Source organism: Silurus aristotelis, assembly GCF_946808225.1.
Source record: "Silurus aristotelis genome assembly, chromosome: 6".
Classification (NCBI taxonomy): Eukaryota; Metazoa; Chordata; class Actinopteri; order Siluriformes; family Siluridae; genus Silurus; species Silurus aristotelis.
The window spans coordinates 4,684,879-4,712,259 of NC_139579.1; the positions used below are offsets into that span (position 1 = coordinate 4,684,879).

At 39.8% G+C, this 27,381-nt stretch overlaps 2 protein-coding genes across 2 annotated transcripts; one reads left to right on the forward strand and one right to left on the reverse strand.

Annotated features, from left to right (window-relative positions):
- Window positions 1-1,633: 1,633 nt before the first annotated feature.
- Window positions 1,634-18,949, reverse strand: ube2ql1 (ubiquitin conjugating enzyme E2 QL1). Its single transcript, XM_083544419.1, has 3 exons — window positions 18,333-18,949; window positions 17,182-18,160; window positions 1,634-5,547 (listed from the first exon to the last, which is right to left on the reverse strand). Exons 2-3 carry the CDS (start codon window positions 17,890-17,892, stop codon window positions 5,416-5,418), a joined length of 843 nt encoding a protein of 280 aa, XP_083400545.1. The 5' UTR covers window positions 17,893-18,160; window positions 18,333-18,949; the 3' UTR covers window positions 1,634-5,415.
- Window positions 18,950-19,057: 108 nt separating this feature from the next.
- med10 (mediator complex subunit 10) lies at window positions 19,058-24,311 on the forward strand. Its single transcript, XM_083544454.1, has 4 exons — window positions 19,058-19,531; window positions 21,521-21,604; window positions 23,505-23,607; window positions 23,731-24,311. Exons 1-4 carry the CDS (start codon window positions 19,410-19,412, stop codon window positions 23,824-23,826), a joined length of 405 nt encoding a protein of 134 aa, XP_083400580.1. The 5' UTR covers window positions 19,058-19,409; the 3' UTR covers window positions 23,827-24,311.
- Window positions 24,312-27,381: the final 3,070 nt, after the last annotated feature.

Below are 27,381 nucleotides of genomic sequence, written 5' to 3' on the forward strand. Positions count from 1 at the left end.
TTTTTTTTGTGTGTGTGTAAAATATTGTGAATACATGAAAATATCAGACAGCCATGATGGACTCCATAATGCTTCTGAATTGAACTGATTGAGTAAAACCACAAGAACAATTGAGAGCATCAATGAATATTGAGAACCAAGATACTCCTCTGTTTTTAGAGAAACTCCCACTCTGCTTCGACATGAGGCACAAAACGAGGCATAAGTAAATTAGTATAGTGAATTACTATTAGTGTACTTCCTCAAACTATTAACTACGAAGATCTCTGATTAATCACAAAATGATTTTTTCACTGTTTTTTTCCTGTGGCTTGTGTTATTCTATATCTGCAATGACAATATTTTATTTCTCTGTCATAATACAGCTGTGTAGCCACTTATAGATTCAAGCAACATTTTCTTTTCCAAAAGCCATTCTGATGAAAGCTGAACAGGAACACGTTCTACCAAACGGCTCTTGTAGAGCATCTGTGCCTTCTGATATTAAAAATAAAATAAAATATATATGCAAAAAAAACACAAAAGTGAACCAGTTTTAGGGGTCAGTGGCATTAGCTTGAATTCTGAAAGTGACTTTTCTGATGATTTTCATGGTGATGCTCAGTTTCTCCACACAAAATCTTAACATAAATAAACAAATATATATATAAATATATAGAGATTTATTTACCTCATATATAATTTTCACAGCTCCCGTAAAAAGTGGAGCGGAGTAGCACAGTTAGCTAACCAGCTTATTAACATTATCCTACACTGCCAATAAGCAATGTTGCATTAGCTTAAACACATGACTAAAAATAATAACTACAAGCTAAGCAGTTAGTAGTTATACAGCTAATTTAGTTTTGAACACAAAAGTTTATATTAAATTCAAATTTTATTTGTATTCCAGAAATATAATCTGACTAATATACGTTGCTAGCTAGCTAGCTAGCAAACTACCACTAGCTACCTAGCGTGTGCCAGATACAACCTCTTAGATAAAGTTTTATGTATATTGTTTATGATTGACATTATTTATATGATATAAAACTTTTTTCGCATTAAAGAATCACCGGGCTAATATATATTGCTAGCGAGCTACTTAAATCATGCTAGTTATCTAGGATGTGGCACATACTGGCTAGCGATAGAACTTAGCTACATAATTAGTCTGAGTGATATATGTGTGTAAGCATATCTGATGGGTTATAATTTTTATTATTTTAAAACTTTTTTGTATTAAAGAATCAGCTGACTAATATATCTTGCTAGCTAGCATTTTTTAGCTACAGGACTAGTTTAAGTAACAGTGATTGGAACTCATGGTTTACTTTATCTCAGCATAGCAAAAATAAATAAATATATGTTAACTGTTGTATTTTAGTAAGATCACTTGCATTAAAGATTGATCTGACTAGCATATCAATCAAGTTGATTATGAAGTGTTAGCTTGCGTTTTGCCTCAACCCATGACTAAATATCACTGCGATCATGGACTCCAGGATTTATCAGTGAGCATAAGCACAATCCTGAACATTTGAAGTGTGTAGAACCAATATCACAGATGCAAGACCTTGTAAAGGTCTACCACAAAATTCTACTGACCAGTGCTGAACGATCAGGACGAATCAACACAAACACAAAACAGAGGTGCAGGTTTGAATAAGCCTACAGCATTTATTGCACATTCCTGTTTGGTTTTGTTCCCATCGTGTCCTGTGATGTCGCTTGTGCAGTCTTGAAAAGAACAATTCGTCCCTCGGTTTCATCCTTCCACGCTGGAGCCTGAGATCACTACACCGAATCAGGCGTTTCCTTCAATTCGTATCTTTTTTTTTTTTGGAATCAGTGACAATACCTGCAACATGCTTCCGAATCGTCATTTTGGCAAACCACAAATAAATTAAAACACAAAACATTCATATAACACAATCTGACGTTTTAGACATTAATGAAAACAAACAAACAAACAAAAAAGGACAATAACAGGGAAAATAATTCTTTTTTTTTTTTCATATTTTCTCCATATTTTTCTGGCTTTTCTCTAAAAAAAAAAAAAACGCTAGCTAAACAATCACAGACCACATGCAGATATAATACAATTGTCTATCTCACTTGTTTGGACATTTAACTCAGTTAGTGTCTGCAATCTACCAGTCTAGGCTATATCACAAAAGAATGCTCTTAAAGCCGGCAAACATCCACGTTCGAGATATCGCGTTAATTAGTCATTGTTTATACACACGAGCACTTTTTCAAAAAAGAAGGACTGTCCAAACGGAGACTGGAGAAGACCAAGAGCGTGGACGAGATGTCCTACCGGATGGGGAGAGAAAAAAAGAAAGGCTGGAGTAAGTCGGGACGCACGAGTAGCGTAATGATGCTTTGAATCCCTGCTGCGATACACACATCGTTAAGTCAAAATCCACAAATTAAAGGCATTGACTTCGAATTGCTTTAATGCACTTGTACATATCTATTTTGTTGCATTTTGTAAATGATGCTAGAAAAACTAAAGAAAAAAAACAAATGTGAGCAAGAACCAATCAACACTTTCATTTCTGATTCTGAATCCTCGAGCTTTGCCTTGACATGAACAAACAGTAAAAAAAAAAAAAAAAAAAAAAGAAAGAAAACACATCTGGGCTCAGATCTTGTCTCGACACGACAGGCCTGAACTGAATCATTTGAGAGCCTGTGCACTCGGGCGACGATCCGACGCGTGGACGGTCTGAGTCACGTTCTGAACCTGCATCACGCTGCCTGAAAGGGCATCGTCAAGCTTAAAGTGTCTAGAATTTATCCGCCTAGAATTACTTTCCTTTTTTTTCGGTCAAATGTCATGTTAATTAGCAGCTTCCCGCATGACATTTAATGTTCCTCCAATGCACCAGGGGCTATAATCAGGCTTTTTGCCTGATGCAAAGCATGCAGTCATATAAACCAGGACATACGAGATGTAAAAGACACGCTGGCTCCTTTCACACTCAATCCGTCGTATGAAGAACTCGTTAAAAAGGAGAACTCCGGGCTCAAACAACTTCAGCAGGTTTATACGAAAATATCTGTGAGGTCTTAATGGATTCTTGGTTGGTGCTGTACAAAATGTCCTTTGTTTAACAACTCATGATTTGCTGTTTTATTTTTTAACAGGGTTTCTGCAGGTTTCACAAAGTTGAATTTTGTAAGATCTTTTCAAGACCGGTGAGAATGAATTTAAAGCCCGAAATCACGTCAAAAATGCACACACGTTCATTTTGTTCACGCAGAGTATCGCTAAACTTGCACTTCATCGTAGCTATAAAAAAATAAAAAAATAAATGTTAAATCCAATGCTTGGTACAATCTAAGAGCGATTCGTGCTCATAACAGAAAGCTGATTGGCTGTTGCATGTTAGTCTCATTTGTAGTCGTAATACATCGAATTGTATTTGGACTCGCGAAACAGAGAAAACGTTTCAGTGAGCGTTAGAGGTAGCGTGAACGTCGGAAAATGAAGACTCGTTTAATATCATTTAAGACCTAAAACAGCGTATTTCGATTTTTTTATTTGAGACTTTTGTATAATACTGCATATACTGCATTTGATTGGCTCTGTATATGTACCCTGCACAATGACAATAAAGCTGAATCTAATCTAATCTAATCTAATTATGTTCGAATACAGTGTGCAGATGACGAGAGAGCTGGACTGACTATTCACTCTATTGTGATGAAGTGAGGATTTTTGTTGAACATGAGTAAATTGTTTCTGACGTCTGACATAACTTGAAAAAACGAAGAAAACCCTCTGTCTAAAAGTGTATTTTAGATGTTGTCTGGCTGCTAAAGGCGTAGATGCTTTTTTTCTCCACTTTGTATCTCAAATGCAAATCCAAAGTAAAACAAGTCATTTCAACTTCAAGTAAATCGAATGCGGCATGATTTCCAATAGCGCCACTACGAGCAGGTGACCAAACGGCAATGGGGGGCGACAAAGGAAACCGCTAAACAAAGCAAAAATTGACTGACGTAATCAACCAATGATCTAAATATTAATATGCAAAACCAGAGTGTTCCTATAAATGCCCTACTTCCTAAAGACGTCGTGTCTGATTGCGTTCAGAATTAACGCTGGTATTTGTCGAGGCGGTCAATAAATACCAATACACACTGCTGAACAAACAACCCCTCCCCTTACGCTCCATTTTAATTAGCCTTCTATTATCAGTCTGCGGTTACAAGAAGAAAAAAAGACGACGCAGACTGATTATTTTAATGTGATTGAAGCTGAGGCCTGAGTCGTTAGACATTTTGCCGCCCGTGCACTGAGAACCGGGGCATGTCTCACTGTCAGCATAACCACACACCAGTACATTCTGTCTCCGATTGTATTATTTCTATTGTCTCGCTCAGAAGAAAAAAAAAACCCTGACCAGATTCTTGCAAAAGAACGAAAAGAAAATATAAATAATAAATAAATAAATAAAAGGCTCATGCACATTTTTAAACCTCATCACGGACGTGGATCTGCTCCTACTGCGTACACACCGCACGCACACTCGTGCTTCGGGACTCTGACATTCAGTTCTGCCATCTGGTATCAACATCGTCGAAGCTTTTGGTCTTCTCCGAGGGGAAAAAAAAAAAAAAAAAGGGGTTAATACTAATGATCATAATGATTAGCAAGAATGGCTCACTACCACTCTTTAATCTTTACAGTACCTCTGCATAAGCAACGAGTGTTTTTTTTTTTTTCTTTTTTTTTTTTTGTTATCATCTCCACGAGAAATCGATCACCAGCTATGCAACACAGTGATGTCTAAATTTAGCCACGCGCATAGAGAGAGAAAGAGAGAAAGAGAAAGAGAGAGCACAGCTCCACATAAATTACAATCTTCATGTTGCATTGAAACCATGAAAAGAAAAAAAAGAAATAGCAGTCGCAGAAGAACAGATCTTAAATGTACTGCACCCATCTGCCTTGCTATTAAAATTCGTACAATGCAATTTAAATGAACGAAAGTCTGATGGCGTTCAGTGCAATGCGTCGTCGTCTTCAAAACGGTGAACGAAGAAGAAGAAGAAGAAGAGATGGAGGAAAAAAGGATTGACGTGAGCACACCGATAAACACAGAGAGGTATAGAGCGATCAAGAGGTACAGACAGAGTCAGCGTGAGGGTTTTGGGCCTGTCCCAATAACTTTCCCCAAGATTTCCTTCAAGCAGACACATCAGTAGAATCCATTCATTGTTCCGAAATGTGATGTCATGGCGAGCGAGTGGTCCATGGCACCTTAGTGAGGAATGGCAGACGACCAAATGAAGTGTCATCGACATACGATGTGAGATGATACCTCTTTTTTTTTTTAAAAAAAAAGGATGTTTGGAGGGGAGAAACTGGAGAAAGCTGTGTGGAGAAGGGTAAGGGGATGACGTAGAGACGGTACGTTCTCAGCCGTCGGAAACGGGAGGAGAAACCCAGCCGTACTTCTCGTGGGTCTTCACGAGGCTCTTGAACGTGGCTTCAGCTTCCTTGCGACTGAAGGCTTTCTTGGATTTGCCCGCTTTCCTGCAGATCCGACCCTGGGGAGGGGACAGAAAAAGAAACAAGACAAACGCTGGTTATAGGAAAGCTATGCTTTAGTTCTTGTGTAGCCACCTGCTGTATCTTACATTCGCCTGAAAGTGCTATCCGCCCCCTTTTACATACATGAACGCACGGTTACGATTATTCAATTACTCTCACTCGAGCGGAGGAGAAAACGAGTCAGTAGTTAAAACATTGGTCTACTGAGTGGAAGGTTGGGAACCAATCTTCCACCGCTGGGCCATTCAGCAAAGCCATTAACCCATATTTGCTCAGTTATATATATATATATATATATATATATAGATAGAAAGTCGCTCTGTCTGCCAAATCCTGTAAAAGTAATATTCTTCGTTCTTGTCACTCAGGTTCTACTATATTAAAAAGGTGTCTGAACAAAAAGCGTAATACCCTGAAAAGCAGCCAGTTTTGCTCTCTTGGCTCTTTGTCACGGTTTACTGAAAAGGATCTGGACATAATCTCCCGATGATAGACTGACCACTTTTCAGTTGTGCCACTTCAGAACCCAAAACCTGGCATTTAAAAGGACTTATATTATAAATCTTTCTTACTGCAAAAACAAGGGATGGGACGAATAACAGGCAACTCTTATAAATCGAACCACTTAAACTTAACACACAGGATTTTGCTGTACGACACAAGAACAGCAGACACAAGAACAGCAGACACGGTCTGGATCCAGTTTACCGATTTGTTTCTATCCGATAGACAGGATACGATCTGACCAAATATGACGAAATATTGTCACGAAACATACCACAATGACGCAATTCCGACACAGTACACCATTCACATGCTGTAAAATATACAGGTTTGCTTAGGGCCGTAGTTGAATTCTCGATTCTGATTGGTCAAAAAGTGTCGATGAATTTTCACAGGATTTTATATATTTCTTTCTAGACAAATTTACACACTGACTTTGGAAGCTTTTCTAGTACCGTAATTTCTAGACTATTAAGCGCACCCATAAAAAAAGATTTTTATTTTGAACATAAATATGCCGCACCTGTCTATAAGCCGCAGGTGTCTACACTGAAACTAATAAACTTTACACAGGCTTTAACGCAAGACAGTGTCTATTACACGGTGTAACAGGTGAAATATGTTGTGGCTCCTTTAAGAGCAGAGCGGCATTTTGGGAATAGCCTGCCGCCGCATTTTGCCGGTATTACTGCAGGTGTGCAAGACCGAGGAATATGTCCTGATTATTTTCTGATGCTCATTTCTAAGTTTATTTGACTAACTCGTAACGCTGTTGCCAAGAAAAAAAAAAGCAAGAGTTTTGGAAACCTGTCTGTGCTTATATGATTTCTGTTGTAACTGGAGTTAGCGAGCTCTCCCTTTACCCAGACTCAACGCGTTACAACTGCTTGTATCTAAACAGTAGCCTACCAAGAAAGTCATTGTTCACTGTCTTCCTCCTTCCTTTCACAACTATTTCTCTCGGGTGTTTTTCTTTTGGCATTGTCGTGCGTTTAAAAAAACTTTTTTTCTCCCGATGCCGTGCAGCTCAGAACACAGGTGAGGTGTGTTTTTTCGTTTCCGTTCGGAAATTTTATTGGTCTTATGTTATGGGGCTCAGTTTTTTGGCTTGAAGTTTGTGAAACCGAGAAAAACGCAGGAAAAATTCATAAATAAGCCGCTTCGTCGTTTAAGCCGCGGGGTTCAAAACGTGGGAAAAAAGTAGCGGCTTATAGTCCGAAAAATACGGTATTTTTGTCCATCTAATATGTAACATGCTTCCAATAAAAGGCAACAAATTACCAGTCAAAACCCACAATTTACATTCAAACCTTTATAATTCCTATATTCCTATAATTTCTATATATTTTTTCTCTCTATAAAAAAGACTTCAACACATTTGCCGTTAGACAAAGTGAGAGACCGAGTGAATAAGAGCAAAAACAAAGGTGATTTCATCTAATTTTAAAGGAATCTGACTCCTTTCCAGACTACAGATTCCAGTTGAGGGTTTTGTTACCCTGTTTGTCTGATGTCATTCTTTTAAACACCCCCCTGAGCAATACTGCACATCAATACTCGATCTCTGGCACTTTAAATGCAACGGTTAACTGGAATTTATCTTAACAAATTCACCTACATCACAGCTAAATAGCTTAGTAGCGATTCGCTATTTCTGGATTAGCGGAGAGCTTTTTTTGTGGTGATTTTTTTCTGAGGTAGTCTTGTTTACTTGCATGCAATACCAGGATCGAACTTATTCCACAAACACTAAATGTAACTAGATTTTAAAAAAAGGACGCTATGGTTCATCCTTAAACTACCACAAAGTAGGAGGTACACAAATGTATCGGATGCCTTTGAATGCCGTGACAGAAAATTTTCCCTTCACTTGAACTAGAAGACCTAAACCTGTTCCAGCATGAGAGTGTTCCTGTGCACAAAGCCAGCTCCATGAAAATATGGTTTACATGGTTTAGAGTGGAAGATCTTGACAGGTCTGCTATATGTAGGGCGCTGACCTCAACCCTATTGAACACCTTGTGGCTGAATGAGCACAAATCTTTACAACCACACTCTAGTGAAACATCTTCCCAGAAGAGTGGAGGTTATTACAAGAGCAAATGGGGATTAAATGTAGAATAAGATGTCCACAAACCATTGTCTATATAGTGTATATTCACACAGCAAGCTCCGAACGTTTCCATCTATTTGGATAAATAAGTATCCGCAAATGTTGCAGCTGAGATCGTCTACCAATTAAACACAACATCGTCATGGAGAAGAGCTAATGATCCCGAGTAAACTAATCTGCTGCCACTGGCCCCTTTTAACACCTGACTTGAATGAGCATTGAAGCAAAACACTACTCTCGGCTTACACCTGCTACGCTCACGGACACTCTGAGTATCTTTAAACGTCCCTTTTGCGTCTCATCCTTCACTTTTCCTCCAATGTGAACCAGATGAGAACGTTACAGTAAATGTAGATATCGATAGTGTTTGACTTGTGACTGAAGTCTAAGTAAAGAGTACACAATGTCTTACAGGTCATTCGGGTTCATAAATGGAGAGTTTAGGGTAGAAAAGCTACTTCTAAGGCGTAATTCTAAACGCTGCCATGTCGCGGTTTTAATCCGATCCCCAGGTGTAATAGAGACAAAGTGGTGTAAGAGCGACGCCAGTGGAAAATGTGACCCCGTTCTCGATCATTTATTAAGAAAAGGCAACACAATAAAGGGCAATGATTTCACTCGGTAATGAATAGCGAGCTTGGAAATGCGTGCGCCTTGTAAAATATTGAATACTGCTCTGACCCACATAGTGTAGGAAGGTATGGAGAATACAAGTTAGGCGTTTGGATTCTTTTCAGGATGTTCTGGACATGACACAGATCGGATAGTTAGTTTTGATATCGATTGAGTTTCAGCAAAAAATACTGGCCTGGAAATTGTATCGAATTCTGCAACAAATTTAGTATTAAGCGTCACTGAATTGCTTGTAGTTCAAAAAAGTATACGGAAGTACAGTAACGAATAAATGTCATTTTATTACTTTATTAAGTAGCTTTACTGAAGTATTTTAATTCGGGGAGACTTTTACTTTAACTACTTTATCTTTTATCTTTATTTTTACTCAAGTAAAATAAAGTTCATGAAAAGTACAGGTTGCGAAATCTTTTTTTTTGTACTTATGAGCAATTAAAAACGTAACTGGTCAAACCACCATTTAGGGGTCGGGGTTTTAAACTTGTATTGTTTGCCGTTTGGTGGTGTCTATTTATCAGTTCAACAGCAAACAGAACATTTTGAGATGAATAAATGACGAAAGAAACACAACACCCGTGGCCTTAATTGTGCAATTTTTTTAAGAAGTTGAAAGGTTTTGGGCTCATGATCATTTGAATAGACATCAATCAGTGTTTGACTCATTAATATCATTCTATTAATAGATCGTTATGCTGAGAGTCACATTTGAGTCTTTTCACATAAGTTGATTAAGTCTCGTGACATAAATGATAATCGGAACATTATTGCCATAATAAATGATATAACTTTGGATACTTGAGTACATTTGAAGTCATTTACTCAAGTGAACGTTTAAAGGGACACTTTTACTGGAGTCATATTTTACATAGTGTAGCTCTACTTTAAATTAACTACATGGTTTGTGTATTTAATCCAGTACTGGTGAAGTAACCTACATAGTTATAGTGATAATATTAATATCAATAATAGGAAGTTACCATGACAATAGTGAGCAACTCAAAGGGTTGAAAACCTCCACAAGATACAATCGATTAATCTTAAATCGCACCAATTCCACTGCATTCTCTATGATATCGACAATTGACAATCAATGCAAATCACCTGATTGTCACATCCAGCTAGGACATGTGAGAGATGATTTCATGCTAGCTGTGATGTCAGAAGAAACAAAAAAAGAAAAGAGAACAGACTAATGAAATGATTGTACTGATAAATCAGTAAAAATGATGATGATGAAATGGAGTTTTAGTATTGGAATTGTGAAAAAATTTATCGTTTCTTCTCTACACACTTCTGTTCCATTTACAATTTATATCCGAACATCATATATCGAATCAGAACATGTTTCTGGATCCCACTGCTGAATCTGATCCCACAATCATACACACAATCAAACTGAACAGCAAAACAAGCTCATAGCTGGCTTGAAATATTTCCTTCGAAATGTAGATTTTGAGATGAAACATCAGACAGAATTCATTAAAAAAATATAGACCACATTTCTTTTCATTAGCTAGCTAGTAACAGTGTTCCGAACTCAATACTGCATTTATATTTAGTAAATGAGTACAATATTCTGCTTTACGTTTCCAGACCTGGTCTCACATTTATTAAACTGAACTGCAGAGCCACGCAGTTTCTCGTCTGAACCGGATTAGGAGTAGGTCAGCGCTGATTACATTAGGCGAATGTTGATCCAATAACATGACCTACTTGATGACATGCCGATGAAACGGTAGCAACGTTAATAACAGTCTCATCAATCAGCAGAAGTATGGAAATATACACTAAAACTTTCTTTTCGGGTTCTCCCGTTAGGGGTCGCCACAGCGGATCCTCCGCACGTTTGATTTGGCACATGTTTTATGCTGGATGCCCTTCCTAACGCAACCCTCCCCAATTTATCCGGGCTTGGGACCGGCACTAAGAGTGGCTGGGGATGGTTCCCTGACCGGGAATCGAACCCGGGTCGCAGCGGTCGGAGCGCTGCATCTTAACCACTAGACCACCAGGGGACCTCTATGGAAATATACACTACGCAGCATAAATCGGTCTAAGTGGGACAAATAGACTTGATTTATTAGACACACATTCCACTCAGTGTTTGTGACAGTTACATGGCAGTGATGAGACGCACAAGGTCAGACCTTGTAACCATGCCAGCGCTAATGCAGGACACTACATCTGTGATTCTATGAGTTCTCTATGTGTAAAAGCCCAGACGTCTGGTATAGAACGAGTCGTGATTCCGTTGCCTTGGCTCGTCTGAGTTTCATTGATTGAAGCCCAAGTTAAAGACGAATACGAATAAAAGATGAAAGGGAAGTACAAGTACAAAAACCTGAGGAGGATTTTGCTAATAAGATGCCAAATCGACGTTCCTTTGCGAAAATAAAGAGTTTTTTTGAAGTCTGGTTGTTCCAGGAAACAAATAGAACATTGCCTTTATATTGCAGGGGTATTATTTGTGAAGCTACAGTTACATCCCTGCTTAGAAAATTAAAAAGGGATGCATATACCGTATTTTCCAGACTATAAGCCGCTACTTTTTTTTTTCCACGCTTTGAACCACGCGGCTTAAACAATGAAGCGGCTAATTTATGGATTTTTCCTGGGTTTTTCCCGGTTTCACAAACTTCAAAGCCAAAAAACTGATCCCCATAACATTAGACTAATAACATTGCCGAACGGGTTCAGGTGAACCAATGAAACTCTTTATAATAAATCAGATGCCGCACCACATCATAAATATGGATGAGGGTCCTCTGGCGTTTGACCTGCCGCTCACACGGACTGTCTACAGGAAATGCGAATCATTCGTCACGCTGAAAACAACCGGGCATGAAAACACACTTTACCTGTGTTCTGAGCTGCACAGCATCAGGAGAAAAGCTTCACCGATGGTGATTTTTAAAAGCACGACGAGGCCAAAAGATAAACTCTCAAGAGAAATTGTTGTTAAAGGCAGGAGGAAGACAGTGAACAATGACTTTCTTGGTAGGCTACTGTTTAGATACAAGCCGTGTAACAGACACTGTCTTTAATTAAAGCCTGTGTAAAGTTCATTAGTTTCAGTGTAAACATAGACAGCTTATAGACAGGTGCGGCTTATTTATGTTCAAAATAAAAATCTTTGTAAAATCCAGTGGGTGCGACTTATATATGGGTGCGCTTAATAGTCCGGAAATTACGGTAATTGGCTAACATGAAAGAATTGTAAAAACTGTTTATTTATGTATATTAGGGACGGTAAGATTCGCATCGGCATAAAAGTTAACAATGTGACAAATCGAAGTTGGCATTCGTCATGATGCATCGTTTTTAAACATATTTGCATCGGTAAAAAAACGATTTAATTATTAGTATACGTGCTATGGTTTTATTGTTTAGAAAGTGACCAATTGTTTGTGACTGATATTTTATATGCAGATTGATTTCTCCTCGTTAGCGAGGTTAGTTTCATCACTGCTGCTACGTGAATATGACGTCTCACTACGGAGGCGTGTTGTGAGAGTCATAGAATATAGATTAACATGGCAGAGGTAGAGCTGCATCTTTCTGGAGAGTTTCCTGGAGAAAGAACATTTGGTTTTATTTAATCATTTGCCTTTTTTTTTTTTCATATTTACATCATTACTGATAAACCTAGCACCATGTTCAAGCTTTTATCTATAAGCTTTTACCCTTTGCAAGATGTCACCTTAATGATTCGCTTAAAAAAAAGCTTCCGTAGTTTTGCTTCGGGAACGACCCTCGAGACGATCGAAAGCAGCGTTCAGAAAGGAATGAACAGCAATTATATTTTAAGCAGCACTCTGTAGCTTGTACTAATCGATGTGCAAAGCTTATGAGTTAACAAAGTATGTGTGTGTGTGCTTGTGTGAGGCAGCACAGCAATGTGCAATGCCTGGGTCATACCCATGCCAGCTCTGATATAAGAGACCAAAATAGCTCGATCGCTACAGGCTCTCAGAGTGTAATGGCCCAGAAGTAACTCAGTGCACTCACATAGAGGAGAGAATCCCGATTCTGCTCACAAAAGCCTGTGATTTCTGGATTAAAGAGGTCTAGCTAAACCTTAATCAAGCCACACAGAACTCTATCTTGCCAAGGTAGTGAGAGGCAGAGGATAATGGGAATGGATCGTTTAAAGTTTGGCTGCTGCTTATGTCCTGCAGCACCACCAGTGCTGGTTCGGGTTTGTATCGAGCACCTCTGAGAAAACCCAGATGGGTAATCCTCTGAATAAAGATCGGTCAATGCATGGAGATGCATTGTGTAAAGCTGCAGTTGTTATATAACCTACTTGAGGCGTACAGGGATTTGCTGCTTATGCCCTAGTGCTGCTGAATTCGCAAATCTGATTGGTCAGAATTCAGCTCTGACCACAGTCCTAGCTGAGAGGTTGGTATCAATGCGCTCGTTCTAAAACGAAATTCGCATGTTGGTGAACGCAACACATAATAATAATTTTTTTTTAAGTGTTGTTATACAGTATATTACCGAAAGTATGCGGACACCTGGTCGTAAGTACGTTATGTGCTTTTTGCTCATCGCATTCCACATTTAGTCCCATTTCGCTCTTATAATACCCTCCACTCTTCTGGGAAGATGTTGCTCTAGATTTTGGAGTGTGCTTGTGGAGAGTTGTGCTCATTCAGACACCAGTTTTAGTAAAGTCAAGGTATTGAGGAGACCTGGAGTAGTCAGTGTTCCAATTCATCCCAAAGGTGTTCAATAGGGTTTATAGCTCTATAGCAGGAGATCTTCCACTCCAACCCATGTAAAACATATCTTCATGGAGTTTTTTTTGTACACATTGTCATGCTGGAACAGGTTCGGGTCTCCTAGCTCAAGTGTATGGAACATTTCATGCTACCACATCCAAAGACCTCCTATACAAATGTGAGCCTTCTACTTTGCGAATAGAAGCAAATATAACTGGGAAAGTCAGGTGTCCCAATACTTTTTTAAACATAGTGTATGTGAAAGGCATGCAAGCACCATGCTCATCATGGCGTCATCGTGATGGTTCTCATAAGCTGCTTCTCAAAGCGAATACATTCACAAATTCAATAAATCCAGTACATAGATGAAAAAAGACGCAAAAGTTGGAATTTATATTAATTTTATTGAAACCTAGTTAGTACGTATAATGGTCTAGAACAGTACGAGTGTGACAATGATGGTGCTCATTTTATGCCATGATGTCACATGGTGCTATCCCACCCCTTCTATTAACCTCTGTATCGCCCCACATGGAGGTGTAGCATAGAATACAGGACGTGTGTTTTAGCCATGTTGAGTACGTGCAGATGGAAGCGAATACATTTCCAAATACGGTCCTTATATTTTAAAATTGTAATCATTAAAAACTTCTGATTCTTCTCATATAAACATCATCAAAGTGCTGAGGGTCGACAAAAAAACAATGAAGAAAAAAAACCCCCATAGTATTAATGCTTTTCAGGAAAAATCTTACGCCCTAATTTTTCATGTTCCGTCTTGGCTAAGTGCGGAAACGACAAGACGTGAAAAATCAAAGCTACGCCGCTGTCTTTCAAGCGAACGCGAGATCAATGGCGACTTTCTGTTCCGGAATTCTAACGCCGCTTTCTTTTTCCCTTTGATCATCAAAGAGCCCTTGCTCGTGCAGGACAGAAAATTCCCTATTAAAGTTTCGGGCTCTACAGCATTCAATCAGATTCATCAAATTATACCCCATAGCCATAAAGCCACAGAGGACTCCAGACAAATAATCATATTTACGAGCTCGGCGTACCACAGCGTCGTTTTCGTGATTCGTTTAGAAGAATAAAGCAACAGATTCTACACAACAAAGCCAAGCATAGAAAGCGTAAGCTCTTGTATAATTATTGTAAATAACGTCTGCAGAAGAAAGGTCATTAAGCTAAAAAAAAAAGCTCATTATTAACCTTTGTAATAAAAAAAACGCAGTGCCATATCTCAGTTTTAGCTCCTGCAGGACTCTGTTGCGTCAGCACTGTCTGGATTGGTAATTGCCCTTGAATGCTTGAGGCAATGAAGGCGAGAATAAAATTTTTTTTTTAACACCTTCAAAGAAAGACGTCAGCGTCTTTCCCCCTATCTTTCGCCTGCCTTCCAAAGTGCATGTCGCATTCGTTTTCGAAAGTCAGTGCAGCACAAATCCTCCATCTGCACGCTGTAGCATTAAAGCTGCAGTATGTAAATGAATAAATAATAATAAATCAATTAATAAAAAGTGTTAATTGAATTGTTCGGGACATATTCAAGCAGCAAGCTAGCAATATATTTGTTCTTATGAGATATTGTTGTAATTATACATGAAGTAAAATATATTTAAACCCGTCTTTAATCATCTTTTTTAGGCTTTTCATAAAACCGAGGAAGTTGTGAAACGACTAAATCTGTGAATCTGCAATATGGCCGCTCTTTGTCTTCTTAAGTAAGACAGATGGTGTAAATGAGCTTGTAGTCGCAACACCTATAAAATGAGGAGCTTCAGCTTCTAGAGACAATATATGCTTTGTCCCTGGGGTGTCACTCTCAAGGAGATCTTTTCTGGAGTAAAGCTTTAAAAAGATACATCAGTGGTCCTTAACCCCCCCCAATTATCCACCTTGAATGATTTTATAGAGGTACAAATCTAAAGCACGGTCACATCTGTACTAAAAACAACCTTCAATAGCAGATGGCATAAACAATGCAGTGTAGACACGAGCCTGCTAACGCCGAAGCACACGCTGTCCTTCCTCCTCTTTAAGACAGCTGGGATAAACAATATAATTCTGTCTTTACTCGCAAAAATCCAAAGCAACACATCACGTGACAGTGGGATACAAACAAAAACAGTAGAATCTACAAACTTGCAACACCGTTTTCTTAGTGATGCTGATGGGTTTTTTTTTATCCCTCTATCCGGATAATGTAGAAAATAAAAGCCACGTGACTTTTTGAGTAGACGTTAGAGATTGTCCTGCACTAGATATGGCTCTCGAAAACTCACCATTTTCCCACCAACCGATCGCTGATCGCTTTCGTTTTAAACGACCAAGCAATGATTACCACTGTTTTTCAAAAAACAACACTGATTACTATTGTTTCCAACAACAAATCACTGATCTCCATTGCTAGCAATGGCCAATTACTGATTAATACCGTTCCCAAAAAATATCCACTAGATCTGTACTGCTTCCAACAGCCAATCGCTAATTACTATCGCTCTCAACAACCAATCGGTGATCACCATTTCTCCAAATGGCCAATCACTGGTTAATATTGTTCCTAACAACAAATCACTGATCACCATTGCTCCCAATGACCAATCACTAATTGCTATTGCTTTTAACAATCAACCACTGGTCATCATTGCCCCAATTGACCAATTGCTGATAACTATTGCTCTCAACAACCAATCACTAATCACCATCATTCCGAATGACTAATGACTAATCACTGATTACTATTGTTCAGAAACATCCAATCACTCTTTCCAAATGTTCCCAACAACCAGTTACGGATCACCATTGCTCCTGATGACCAATCACTACTTGCTATGGCTTTTCACAACCAATCATTGATTATCATTGACCCCAACGGCCAATCATTGGTTAATATTGTTCCCAACAACCAATCAATGATTACTTTTATTCTCAACCACAAATCACTGATGATCATTGTTCCCAACCACCATTCACTGATCGTCATTGTTCCCAACAACCAATCCACGGATCATCATTGCTCCAATTGACTAATCGCTGATTACTATTTCTCTCAACAACCAATCACTGATCAACATCATTCCTAATGACTAATCACTGTTGTTCAGAAACAACCAATCACTCATTCCAAATGTTCCCAACAACCAGTAACAGATCATCATTGCTCCCATTGACCAATCACTGATCAATTTCTTCACACTGACCAATCACTGATTTCTACTGAATGTCAAAAATACACAATATTATTTCACCTATTCTTGCTATTACTTAATAATTAAGTGTATATTAATGTGATATTTAGTGAATACTAAAGTAAATATAAACATCCATCTGCACATTTCATGTCTAGTACAGGACTAGTCACGATCCCTGTTCCTTTTGGTGATAGAAATGACAATATTCTGCATTTTGTACATTAAAAACAGGGAAAAATAAACTATTTATTATTTTTAGACAGGCCATGTTTTCTTTATGTAGTCTACATAGCTATTCTAAAACTTAAAAATCACATCTCTGCATTTAAGGTTTAAAAAAAAAAAGCCTTCCATATGCATCATATAAAGTCGCGTCAGATATAAAAAAAATGCATATCAGTTAGGTGAATTGTTTTTTGGAGCATGCAGAAGTGAAAGATCTTGCAGGTCATTGCTCCTCACCTGTCCTTTGACGAGGCTGGCGGCGAACTGCCTCATCACGGCCTCCACAGTGTAGGCGCTGGACCACCCGCGCGGCGTCAGCAGCTCCATGCAGATCGCCCCGCCGTCCAGCACGTAGCCGTTCTCCAGCCGCGGCGTGAGCACGCGCACGAACGGCGGCGAGAACGGGAAGTTGTCGGGGAACGAGATGTTCAGCAGGATATACTCGGTGTTGGTCTCCTTCATGTCCTGCCACAGCACCGAGTCCTTGTCCACCTGGTGCAACTTCACGTTCCAGTCGTACAGGTTGTCGTCGGCGAGCTCCACCGTGATGAAGTCGTCTCCAAGGCGCCGGATCTCCTGCAGCTCCTTCATGAGGCGCCGCGTCCTCACCTGCGCGCAGTGCTGCCGGTTGGGGGCGAGCGGAGGGGGCGGCGGCGGCACGGAGCTCGCGCTCGACTTCGCGCTTCCCGTCTGCTGCTGCTTCTCTTTGCTCTCCTTGGTCTCCTTGGTCTCCTTGCTCGGCTTGTCCTTAGCAGGAGCCTTGTCTTTGACGTCCGAGCGCTTGGCCTTGATTTCGGGGGTGCTTAAGATGTTCGTCTCGTTCGCGTGACAGTGCTTGGTGCTGTTTTTCTGATTCCCTTGCTTAGTCCCTTTCGCGTGGTGCTTGGGATCTTCTGTATCCCGATCGTGCAAGCGGATCAGACCGATCTTTCGCAGAAGAGTCGCCATCGCGGTGTCCTTGTTTTTTTTTTTTTTTTTTTATCTCAAGGGGGGCAGAGATAGAGGGGAAGAAAAAAAAAAAAAAAAGGAAAAGAGGGGATTCCGCAGCTCTCCCGGTGGTTACGTGATTGTGACCACAATGCACCAGGATCTGTGCTCACCACTGCAGGCGATGGAAGGAAGAGGAGGATGGTGATGAGGATGAGGTTGAGGATGAGAATGATGACCGCTGGGCGCCTGAGAGCAGCCCCTGTTTTCAGTGCATCATCTCACAGGACTGCAATGCAATCACAACACAAGATCGGTCAATATAGTTATGGTAGATGATCTTGATTTGTTTTTGTTTTTTTGGAAGATCAGTGCGTCAGGTCATTATGGCTGCAGGAGCATGCAGACCTTCTCATTGTCTAAACATGAGCATTGATCAAAGCAGAAGATACATTACTTACCTTGTTCTCCCTTTTCTTCTCCTTATTAAGATCAGTAGTATTAGTATTATCTAAGGTCTGAAATAGATCCGATCACCTCCTGGGTTAATCCAGATATGATCTGCTGTGATCAGACTTGAACGCAGATCTGTAATGTCGCTTGCAGTAAACCGGTCGGACAACCTCTCTCTCTCTCTCTCTCTCTCTCTCTCTCTCTCTCTCTCTCCCACACACACACAAACACACACACACACACACACACACACACACACACACACACACACACACACACACACTCTCGTAAACGCACCAGCACTGCCTGACTGCTCGCTTGTACCTGGGCGGAATGAATAATCAAGTCTAGTGTGCGAAATGTGAAGACTGGGAGGAGGAGGGTCGAGCTTTCCAATGCAGCAGCTGGCCCGGCTGTATCCCAATCCACCTCGAAATCCGACTCTGGTGCACTTTGTTACTTTCACGTTGTGTACTACATAGTGCGCATGCGTAGGGAGTAGGCTTGTTTTTGGTTACGACCGTCGTCTTTTCTTCTATTTTATTATACTGGGATTTTTTTCCCAAGTAAGTTGGATCATTTAAATTCCTTAAGGCTTTATTTTTTTTTTTATTTAGATCGTTCGGTTCGTGTTAGTAATGTATAATGTTTAACATTTTTAATGTATACAGTTTTATATAAAAAGGCGGATTAAAATAAAAAAAATGTTTTCGTTTTTATTATTATTATTATTATTATTATTTACCAATAATAAACGACTAACAAAAAAGTTTTTTTTTCTTACGAGAAAAAAAAAACCCAATTTCTATTTTAAAAAGTATTTTTGTTTTGATATACCCGCTTATTGTTCGCTCATTTTTCAACCTGACGACACTTTGCGGCAATTCAAGACGCTTTACGTGAACTCCGTTGACGTTACCAGGACAACTCAGAGTTCCGCTTCCAGATTCGCCCGCGCACTGCCGGAAAGTGGAAGAAGCTCACAGGCCGTTTCTTTTTAACTACTCCGCTTTTATTTACGGTGAACGCTGTATGCTTTTTTTTTTGTAATTTCTCCTTAATGTGTGGTTGTGCTTATTCTAAACATGGCCGAGAAGTTTGACAATCTCGAAGAGCATCTTGAGAAGTTTATCGAAAATATACGACAGCTGGGAATCATCGTCAGCGACTTTCAACCGAGCAGCCAGACAGGACTTAATCAGAAACTGTAAGCTCTGTGTATATAAATATATGTGTTTATATGTTCTCCTGATATAAGACATAAACGTTATAGTATACAATAAAACCATCTACACACTTCCTACTGCAGTGTATTCACCATACAGAAGCAGTATTGCTACATTGTTTAAGATTACTAGCTAATGGCAATGATTATCCTCTAAAATAGAGAATAGTACTGATTATGTAACATTGTGTCAGTAATGACAACATATTTTAATAGAAAGTAGCTGATAATTGCTTAAATATTAGCTATAAGTTGCTGTATGGTGCACCAACCAAATTGTGGGCACAGCAGTGATCAGTGATTGGTCTTTAGTAACTGCAGTGATCAGTGATTGGTCTCTGGGAACAGTGGTGGTCTGTGATTGGTCCCTGGGAACAGTGGTGATCAGTGATTGGTCCCTGGGAACAGTGGTGATCAGTGATTGGTCTTTAGTAACTGCAGTGTCCAGTGATTGGTCCCTGGGAACAGTGGTGTCCAGTGATTGGTCCCTGGGAACAGTGGTGATCAGTGATTGGTCTTTAGTAACTGCAGTGTTCAGTGATTGGTCCCTGGTAACAGTGGTGTTCAGTGATTGGTCCCTGGGAACAGTGGTGATCAGTGATTGGTTCCAGGGAACAGTGGTGATCAGTGATTGGTCTCCTGGAAACAGTGGTGATCAGTGATTGGTCCCTGGGAACAGTGATGATCAGTGATTGGTCCCTGGGAACAGTGATGATCAGTGATTGGTCCTTGGGAATAGCAGTGATCAGTGATTGGTCCTTGGGCACAGCTGTAATAATGGATTGGCCCCTGAGAACAGTGGTGTTAAGTGATTGGTGTTTAGGAACAGCAATGATCAGTGATTAGTCCTTGGGAACAGTGGTGATCAGTGATTGGTCTTTAGAAACACCAGTGATCAGTGATTGGTCCTTGGGAACAGCTGTAATAATGTATTGGTCCCTGGAACTTGGAGGAGTACACATCATCAGTGACCTGCTACATCAGCAAGTGCGTTGATGACGTGACCATCTCCAAGACCATCACTACACGCTCCAACCAGAAGCCGTGGATGACTGCAAAAGTGCGTGTGCTGTTGAAACAAAGAGACTCTGCCTTCAGAGCAGGGGACAAGACGGCCTTAAAAACAGCAATCTGTCCCATGCCATCAGAGAGACGAAGCGCGCACACGCAAAGAAAATCCACGACCACTTCCAAACCTCATTCAGTCCGGATTGGGAAAAGCATCTCCAGCACCACCACAGTGAGCACTGGGGCCCCTCAGGGCTGTGTGCTTAGCCCACTACTGTTCACTCTGCTGACTCACGACTGTGTAGCAATGCACAGCTCGAACCATATCGTCAAGGTTGCCGATGACAGGACCGTGGTGGGTCTCATCAGCAAGAACGACGAGTCAGCATACAGAGAGGAGGTGCACCATTTACCAGCCTGGTGTGGAGCCAACAACCTGTCTCTGAACGTTGAGAAAACCAAAGAGATGGTTGTGGACTTCAGGAGAGGCTGTTTGGCACTCTTGTATTATGTGTATTGTCTTGTGTTGTCTGTACTGTTGTCTGTCTGTCTGTCTGTCTGTACTGTCTGTACTGTCTGTACAGTTTTTCATCTGCATTGTTTGCACTCGATGCACTTTAGGTAGCGTTGTGTTGTGTTGTAGCTCTATGTTGTTTAGTGTGGAGCATCAGGGTTCTGGAGGAACTTTGTTGACTTGATCAGTGATTGGTCCCTGGGAACAGCCATGATCAGTGATTGATCCATGGGAAAAAATGGTTATCAGTAATACATGCAAACATTCTCTAGATTTGTCTGTAGGGTTTTTTTTTCTTTTTTTTATTAAATAAATTTTTTAAATTGTAAAAAAAAAGCCACTATATATATATAGAGTTGGCACATTTCTGAATGAATTGCTCCCATCATAAATGAGCTGTGTTTGATCCCATTTTAAAAACACTGATGTTTTTTTTGCTTTTTCTTCAGAAATCTGATGATCACAGGACTGCAAGATGTTGAGAAATGCCGACAACAGCTTAATGACATCCACGTACCTCTGGAAGCATTTGAGTGAGTGACACCTGAGTTACTCCAAGAAACATTTTGTCAGCTGATAATTTTTTCCATAAAAAAAAAAAAAAAAATGTTGTTTGGCCAACTGGATGGACAGAGGTTTTATAAGGGTTATTATACTCCTGAAAAATTTATCTTCAGCTACCGTCACTGGATGAATAAGAAATATTCTCAGAGCAGTCCACGCATTAGGATACATTTCTGAGAGGTTCATTTTATGTATAAATATCACCACAAATTTATTGCACAATTAAATACATTGTGCACAATTGTTTAAACTCTCAGAATTAAGAACTATAAAACTCCTTTACATACAACATCTATATCCTTATAATATATGTCTTTTAAATGAGTCTTTTAAGCTGCGCTGGAGATTCTCCATACTGAACTCAGTTCAGGAACTTTTCAGTACAATCACAGAAAACCTTTATGACATCACCTCAATTAAAGGGAACCAAATCAATAAGTGCTGTTTAACTACAATCTAAGTAGACTAGTGAGGCTGGAACTGGTAACTGTGACTGGAATTCTGATAAACTACATACTAAAAATGATAATGTTATGCAGCTAAAAGAAATATTGTTGCTCTATGTGTAAAAGCACAGCAGGCAACACAGTATAACCCCAGTGATATACAGTTATTAGCTTCATTAAATGCATTAACTTTTACTATCCTAATAACGAGTGATAGAGCTGCGTACACACTTTTTTATCTTTTGCATGTTTCCCCCTATTTCTTTCCTCTTTTTTCTGGGTCATCTATCTTTCCATTTTTAGACCTTTTTTTTTGCCATCCATCATTTTAATTTGGATTCGACTAATTTTGCGGGTTGTAGTTGTGTAAAACGTTAGTAAAATATTTGACTTTGAAATCTAGTGAAGTTAAAGTAAACGTCTCCCCGAATGGACATGCATGAGTAAAGTACAGATACGTGAAAAAACTACTTACGAATTACATTTTACTTCGTTACTGTCCACCACTGACTGAATGAATGAATAATCAGGAAGTCTAGGGTGTGAAATGTGAAGGCTGGGAGGAGGGGTCAGCTTTCCAATGCATCAGCTGGATGGCTGAGATTCGTTATTGGACACTTAAGACTTACACATTAAAAAAAAAAAAAAAAAAATACTATTAATTATATATTATATTATTATTTGCTCTTAATGATGCAATGCTTTTTTTTTTTTTTCTTTTCATGAAAACTAGTCGAAACACCTTCTCCCTCAATTTTTTTATTTATTTATTTATTTTTTTGTCAACATTGTACAGTAATACTGAAGACAAACTATGAAAGCACACAAATGGAATGATGTAGTAAACAAAGAAACGTGTTCACCGACCCAAAACCTGTTTTATATTTTCTTTTTGCTTTTATGTAAATCAGCGGTTCCTGGGGCTAATTCTAATAAAATTATCCTCTGCAGCAGAGGTAGCCTTGGATTTGGTTTTCCTTTTCCAGGACGGTCCTCATGAGAGTTTTATCATAGCGTTTATTGGTTTAGGCGACTGCACTTGGGGATACATTTTAAGTTATTGAGATTGACTGACCTTTATTTCGTGAAGTAATGATAAAGTGTCTTTTATCTGTATAGAACTGTTTCTTTCCATAATATGGATTTGTACAGTAGCTGTAGAAATAAGGCTGCTGACATCAGACCAGAGAATCTTTTTCTTCATGGTAACTGAAGGTGGTAGGTGGAGGTTTGGAGGTTGTAGCTCAGTGGGTAAAGCATTGGATTTAAGAGAAGATCCAAAGGTAACATGTTCAAATCCCACTGCTGGGCCCTTGTGCAAGGCCCTTATCGCTCATGTAAAAGCCTTCAGCATGGAAACCTAATATTTCTTTCTTTTTTTTTTTATTTCGCACGTGCAACGTTTTTTATTCTCTCACCATAGATACATCGATCAGGGCCGCAATCCCCAGCTTTACACGAAAGAATGTTTAGAGCGAGCCTTGGCGAAAAACGAACAGGTGAAAGGAAAAATCGACACCATGACGGTGAGGCAACCAATTATTTCACTTTCTGAAAAATCTCTAGCCTGAAGTATCGTACGCAGCCGATTCGTCACGGCCTTCTTACCTCCTTCATAACTCTTCATATCTCTTCTGATTTCTTTACAGAAGTTTAAAAGTCTCCTCATCTCTGAGCTCGGGAAGGTTTTTCCTGAAGAAATGGCCAAATACAAGGCGATCCACGGAGACGATCCTCCTTCATAGTCTCATTTAAAGCTCCCGATCCAGTTTGTACATATGTCCATATTTACATTTTCTACAGTTCCGAGCATCGGGCATCATTACTACTCATTTCTACTGCTTTTTTCACGGTTTATATTTGCCTTTATATTTCTCAGAGATAAGAAATTTGAACAATATTTTCTTTTGTTTTGTTGGTCTCTGTGTGTGTGTGTGTGTGTGTGTGTGTGTGTGTGTGTGTGTGTGTGTGTGTGTGTGTGTGTGTGTGTGTATGTGGATGGATTGTAATTTTTTTTTGCCTTTGTTTTATTAAATAAATAATTATTGTAATATTATAATGCTCTTCGTTTTTTTTTTTTTTTTTTTTTTTTTTTGTTTTTTCAGTGGACCAATCAGTATTTTAAAGATCTGGTTAAAAAAAAAAGGAAATGTATTTGCGACAATGCTTGAAACCATGTCTCTTTAATTGCTATGATTTCTTAATAAATAATAAATCCGTAGGCCATGCATTCAGTGGCAGTAGTGCTTAGTTATTATTCCAGAGCGAAGAGCTCCTCTCTTCCATGCAGATGACACGGTGGGATGACGCATGCAATAAGACCCTCAAAGGTCGAGTCCTTCACTAGCGTTTCTGTCATTCATGCAGGAATGAGCAGTTTTCTTTCTTTCACTGACTGTATAAGACTGTAAAAAGGACATAACTCATAATCAAACATTCATGTTAGTTCTCACTCTCCAGAGTTTTTTACTGTAAGATTTATAATCACCCCCCTGATATCACCCAAATGAGGATGGCCTTCCCCTTTGAGGTTTCTTCCTCATACCATCTAAGGGAGTTTTTCCTTGCCACAGTCGCCCCCAGGCTGCTCATCAGGGATAAATACACATCACTCACTTTAATTCTTAAATTACTTCTGCGAGAGTGAAAGGGAAAGTTTATAGGACTGTGGTGAGACCTGAGATGTTGTATGGTTTAGAGACAGTGGCATTGAGTAAAAGACAGGAGGCGGAGCTGGAGGTGGCAGAGCTGAAGATGTTGAGGTTTTTGTTGGGAGTGATGACGATGGACAGGATTAGAAACAGATTTATTAGAGGGATAGCCCATGTAGGACGATTTGGAAACAAGGTGAGGGAGGTGAGATTGAGATGGTTTGGACATGTGCAGAGGAGGGACATGGGGTATATCAGTAGGAGAATGCTGAGGATGGAGCCACCAGGAAGGAGGAAAAGAGGAAGGCCAAGGAGGAGGTTTATGGATGTGGTGAGGGAAGACATGCAGGTAGTTGGTTTGAAAGAGGCAGATGTAGAGGACAGTTGGGTATAGAGACGGATGATCCGCTGTGGAGACCCCTGATGGGAGAGGCCGGATGAAGAAAATAGAAAACAACGAAAAATAGATACGCTAAAAAAAAAACTGTACATATGTATGCAGAGTAGAGAACAAAACCAGATACATTTGTGCAATGAAATGCACAGTGTGTAAAATACTATGCAAAAATATTGTGCAACGAGAACTGTGTATACCACAGTGTGCAATGCGTGTGAAAAGTCCAATGTGTGTGTGAAATTTCACAAAGAGTATGCAAGGTACGATGATTGTGCAAGTGCTGCAATGAGTGTTCGTAATCAGTATTAATAATCAAGTCCAAATAATAGGCCATGATTGTAAGCTGCTGTCAGCTGTTTAGGAGTCTGATGGCAGTAGGAAAGTAAGAGTTCTTTACCCTAGAAGTCCATTTCACACTTCTGTACCTCCGGCCTGAAGTGATAGAGGTGTGAAACCTCTGTGCTCAAGGTGGGTGGGGTCCTTGAGGATGGAGGCAGTTCTTTTGCGGACTCTATGATAGTAAATGCTCTGTGATTCCTCATGATCTTCTCACCACCACTCTCTGCAGGCGTTTGCAGGCCATAACAGTAGTGCTGCCGTACCACACAGTGATGCAGTTGGTCAGGATGCTCTCGATAGTTTCTTTCTTTCGGCTTCTCCCATTAAGGGTCGCCACAGTGGACCATCCGCATGTTTGATTTGGCAGATGTTTTTACGCTGGATGCCCTTCCTAATGCAACCCTCCGCATTTATCCGGGCTTGGGACCGGCACTAAGGCTTGTGCAACCCTAATGGCTGGGGGTTGGTTCCCTGTGCTCTCGATAGTTCAGCTGTAATAATTGGTAAGGATCTTAGGAGACATACCAAAATTCCTTAGCCTCCTAGGAAATACAGCCGCTGCTAAGCCCCTCTCAACCAACTTTGTTGTGAGGGTCCAAGTGAGGTTGTCACTAATGTAGATGCTTAAATATTCCTGGATGAACAGTGGTTGATAAGGTCATTTGGACTCACAGCTGCAATGAGTGTATCTCACAACCTGTGAGATGCCCCACTATCGCTAGCGGTCGAAGTTGTCTCAGTGTTTATTTTTTTCCGTTTTCAAACAGCAATTTTAGTGATAATTGTCATGTCTTCCAAGCACCCAAGTATGTCTCCTGCTTGTAGTGAAAAAAAGAAGAGGAAAGCCATCAGTTTAGAGCAAAAAATGAAAATGATAAATCAGCATGGTGCAGGAAAGACTGTCACAGTCATAACACCATCTTCGACTTACGATATCTTTGACTTTTGATGGGGTCGTATTAACGTATCTCCATCGTAAGTGAAGGACCACCTGTATATATAGTGCATCTGGAAGATATTCACACCACACAAAATTTTACAAACAATACCCCATAATGACACTCCCATTCTTCTTTGCAGAACATCTCAAGCTCCATGGGATGGGGAGTATCGGTGCACAGCGATTTTCAGATCTTTCCAGAGAGGTTCAATGGGGTTCAAATCGCCGAGAACAAAAAATGTTCACTTGCTGTCTAATAAATTCCTCACGCACTAACAGGTGCCTTGATGAAGAGATAATCAGTGTTTATCTTTTTACCATTCATAATGTTATAGCGTCATAACTCGGTGTGTAAATATTACTGCACCACAACATGCATTACTAAATTACAGGTCCAGCATCCCTGGTGTGACCCTGAGCTCAGGTTACTGTCTGTTCTAGTTCTCCTTGCTTACTGGTTTTCGCCCACCTCTCAAGAATCCACACAAGGATTTTGAAGACTGTCTGTGTGATGCCTTAAGAGTAGGACTTGCTTCCCTTTTACAGTGTGTTCCCATCATGAAAGTATTGTAACCCTATTATATTTCAACTGGAGTTCCCATTATAAATCAGGAAACAAAAATATTAATATAATGGGTAGTTTTTAAAGGGTTTATTTTCCGTGAAGATTTGGGAAGTTGGAAGTTGGGTTTCTAAGCATTTTATATAATCACAGTGGTTGTAAGACAGCAAGATCCTCTCTTTATTGTTCTTGTTCTTTTGCATTTTAAATCAGAAGCCAATATGAAGGTACTCATGCATATATTAATTGCCTAATGCCTGCTTTTATTTTATTAGCATCATCCCCTTGTGAGGCTCATGGAACAGAAGGGATTCGTGATTCATCTTTCCCACGCGTTACAAGAGGAGAGTTTTAATGGGGTGTTCAGTAATTTAGTGGCTCCAATGTAAAGGTAAAGGATCCCTGCAGTTT

What these genes read in the sequence shown, in the direction of transcription:
- ube2ql1 (XM_083544419.1), bottom strand. Translation starts at nt 17,892, where the DNA reads ATGGCGACTCTTCTGCGAAAGATCGGTCTGATCCGCTTGCACGATCGG. An exon ending in CCAGCCTCGTCAAAGGACAG is followed by an intron (nt 5,548 to 17,181) that starts GTGAGGAGCAAT and finishes TCCCCTCCCCAG; the next exon opens with GGTCGGATCTGCAGGAAAGC.
- med10 (XM_083544454.1), top strand. Translation starts at nt 19,410, where the DNA reads ATGGCCGAGAAGTTTGACAATCTCGAAGAGCATCTTGAGAAGTTTATC. An exon ending in GTACCTCTGGAAGCATTTGA is followed by an intron (nt 21,605 to 23,504) that starts GTGAGTGACACC and finishes CTCTCACCATAG; the next exon opens with ATACATCGATCAGGGCCGCA. An exon ending in GAAAAATCGACACCATGACG is followed by an intron (nt 23,608 to 23,730) that starts GTGAGGCAACCA and finishes ATTTCTTTACAG; the next exon opens with AAGTTTAAAAGTCTCCTCAT.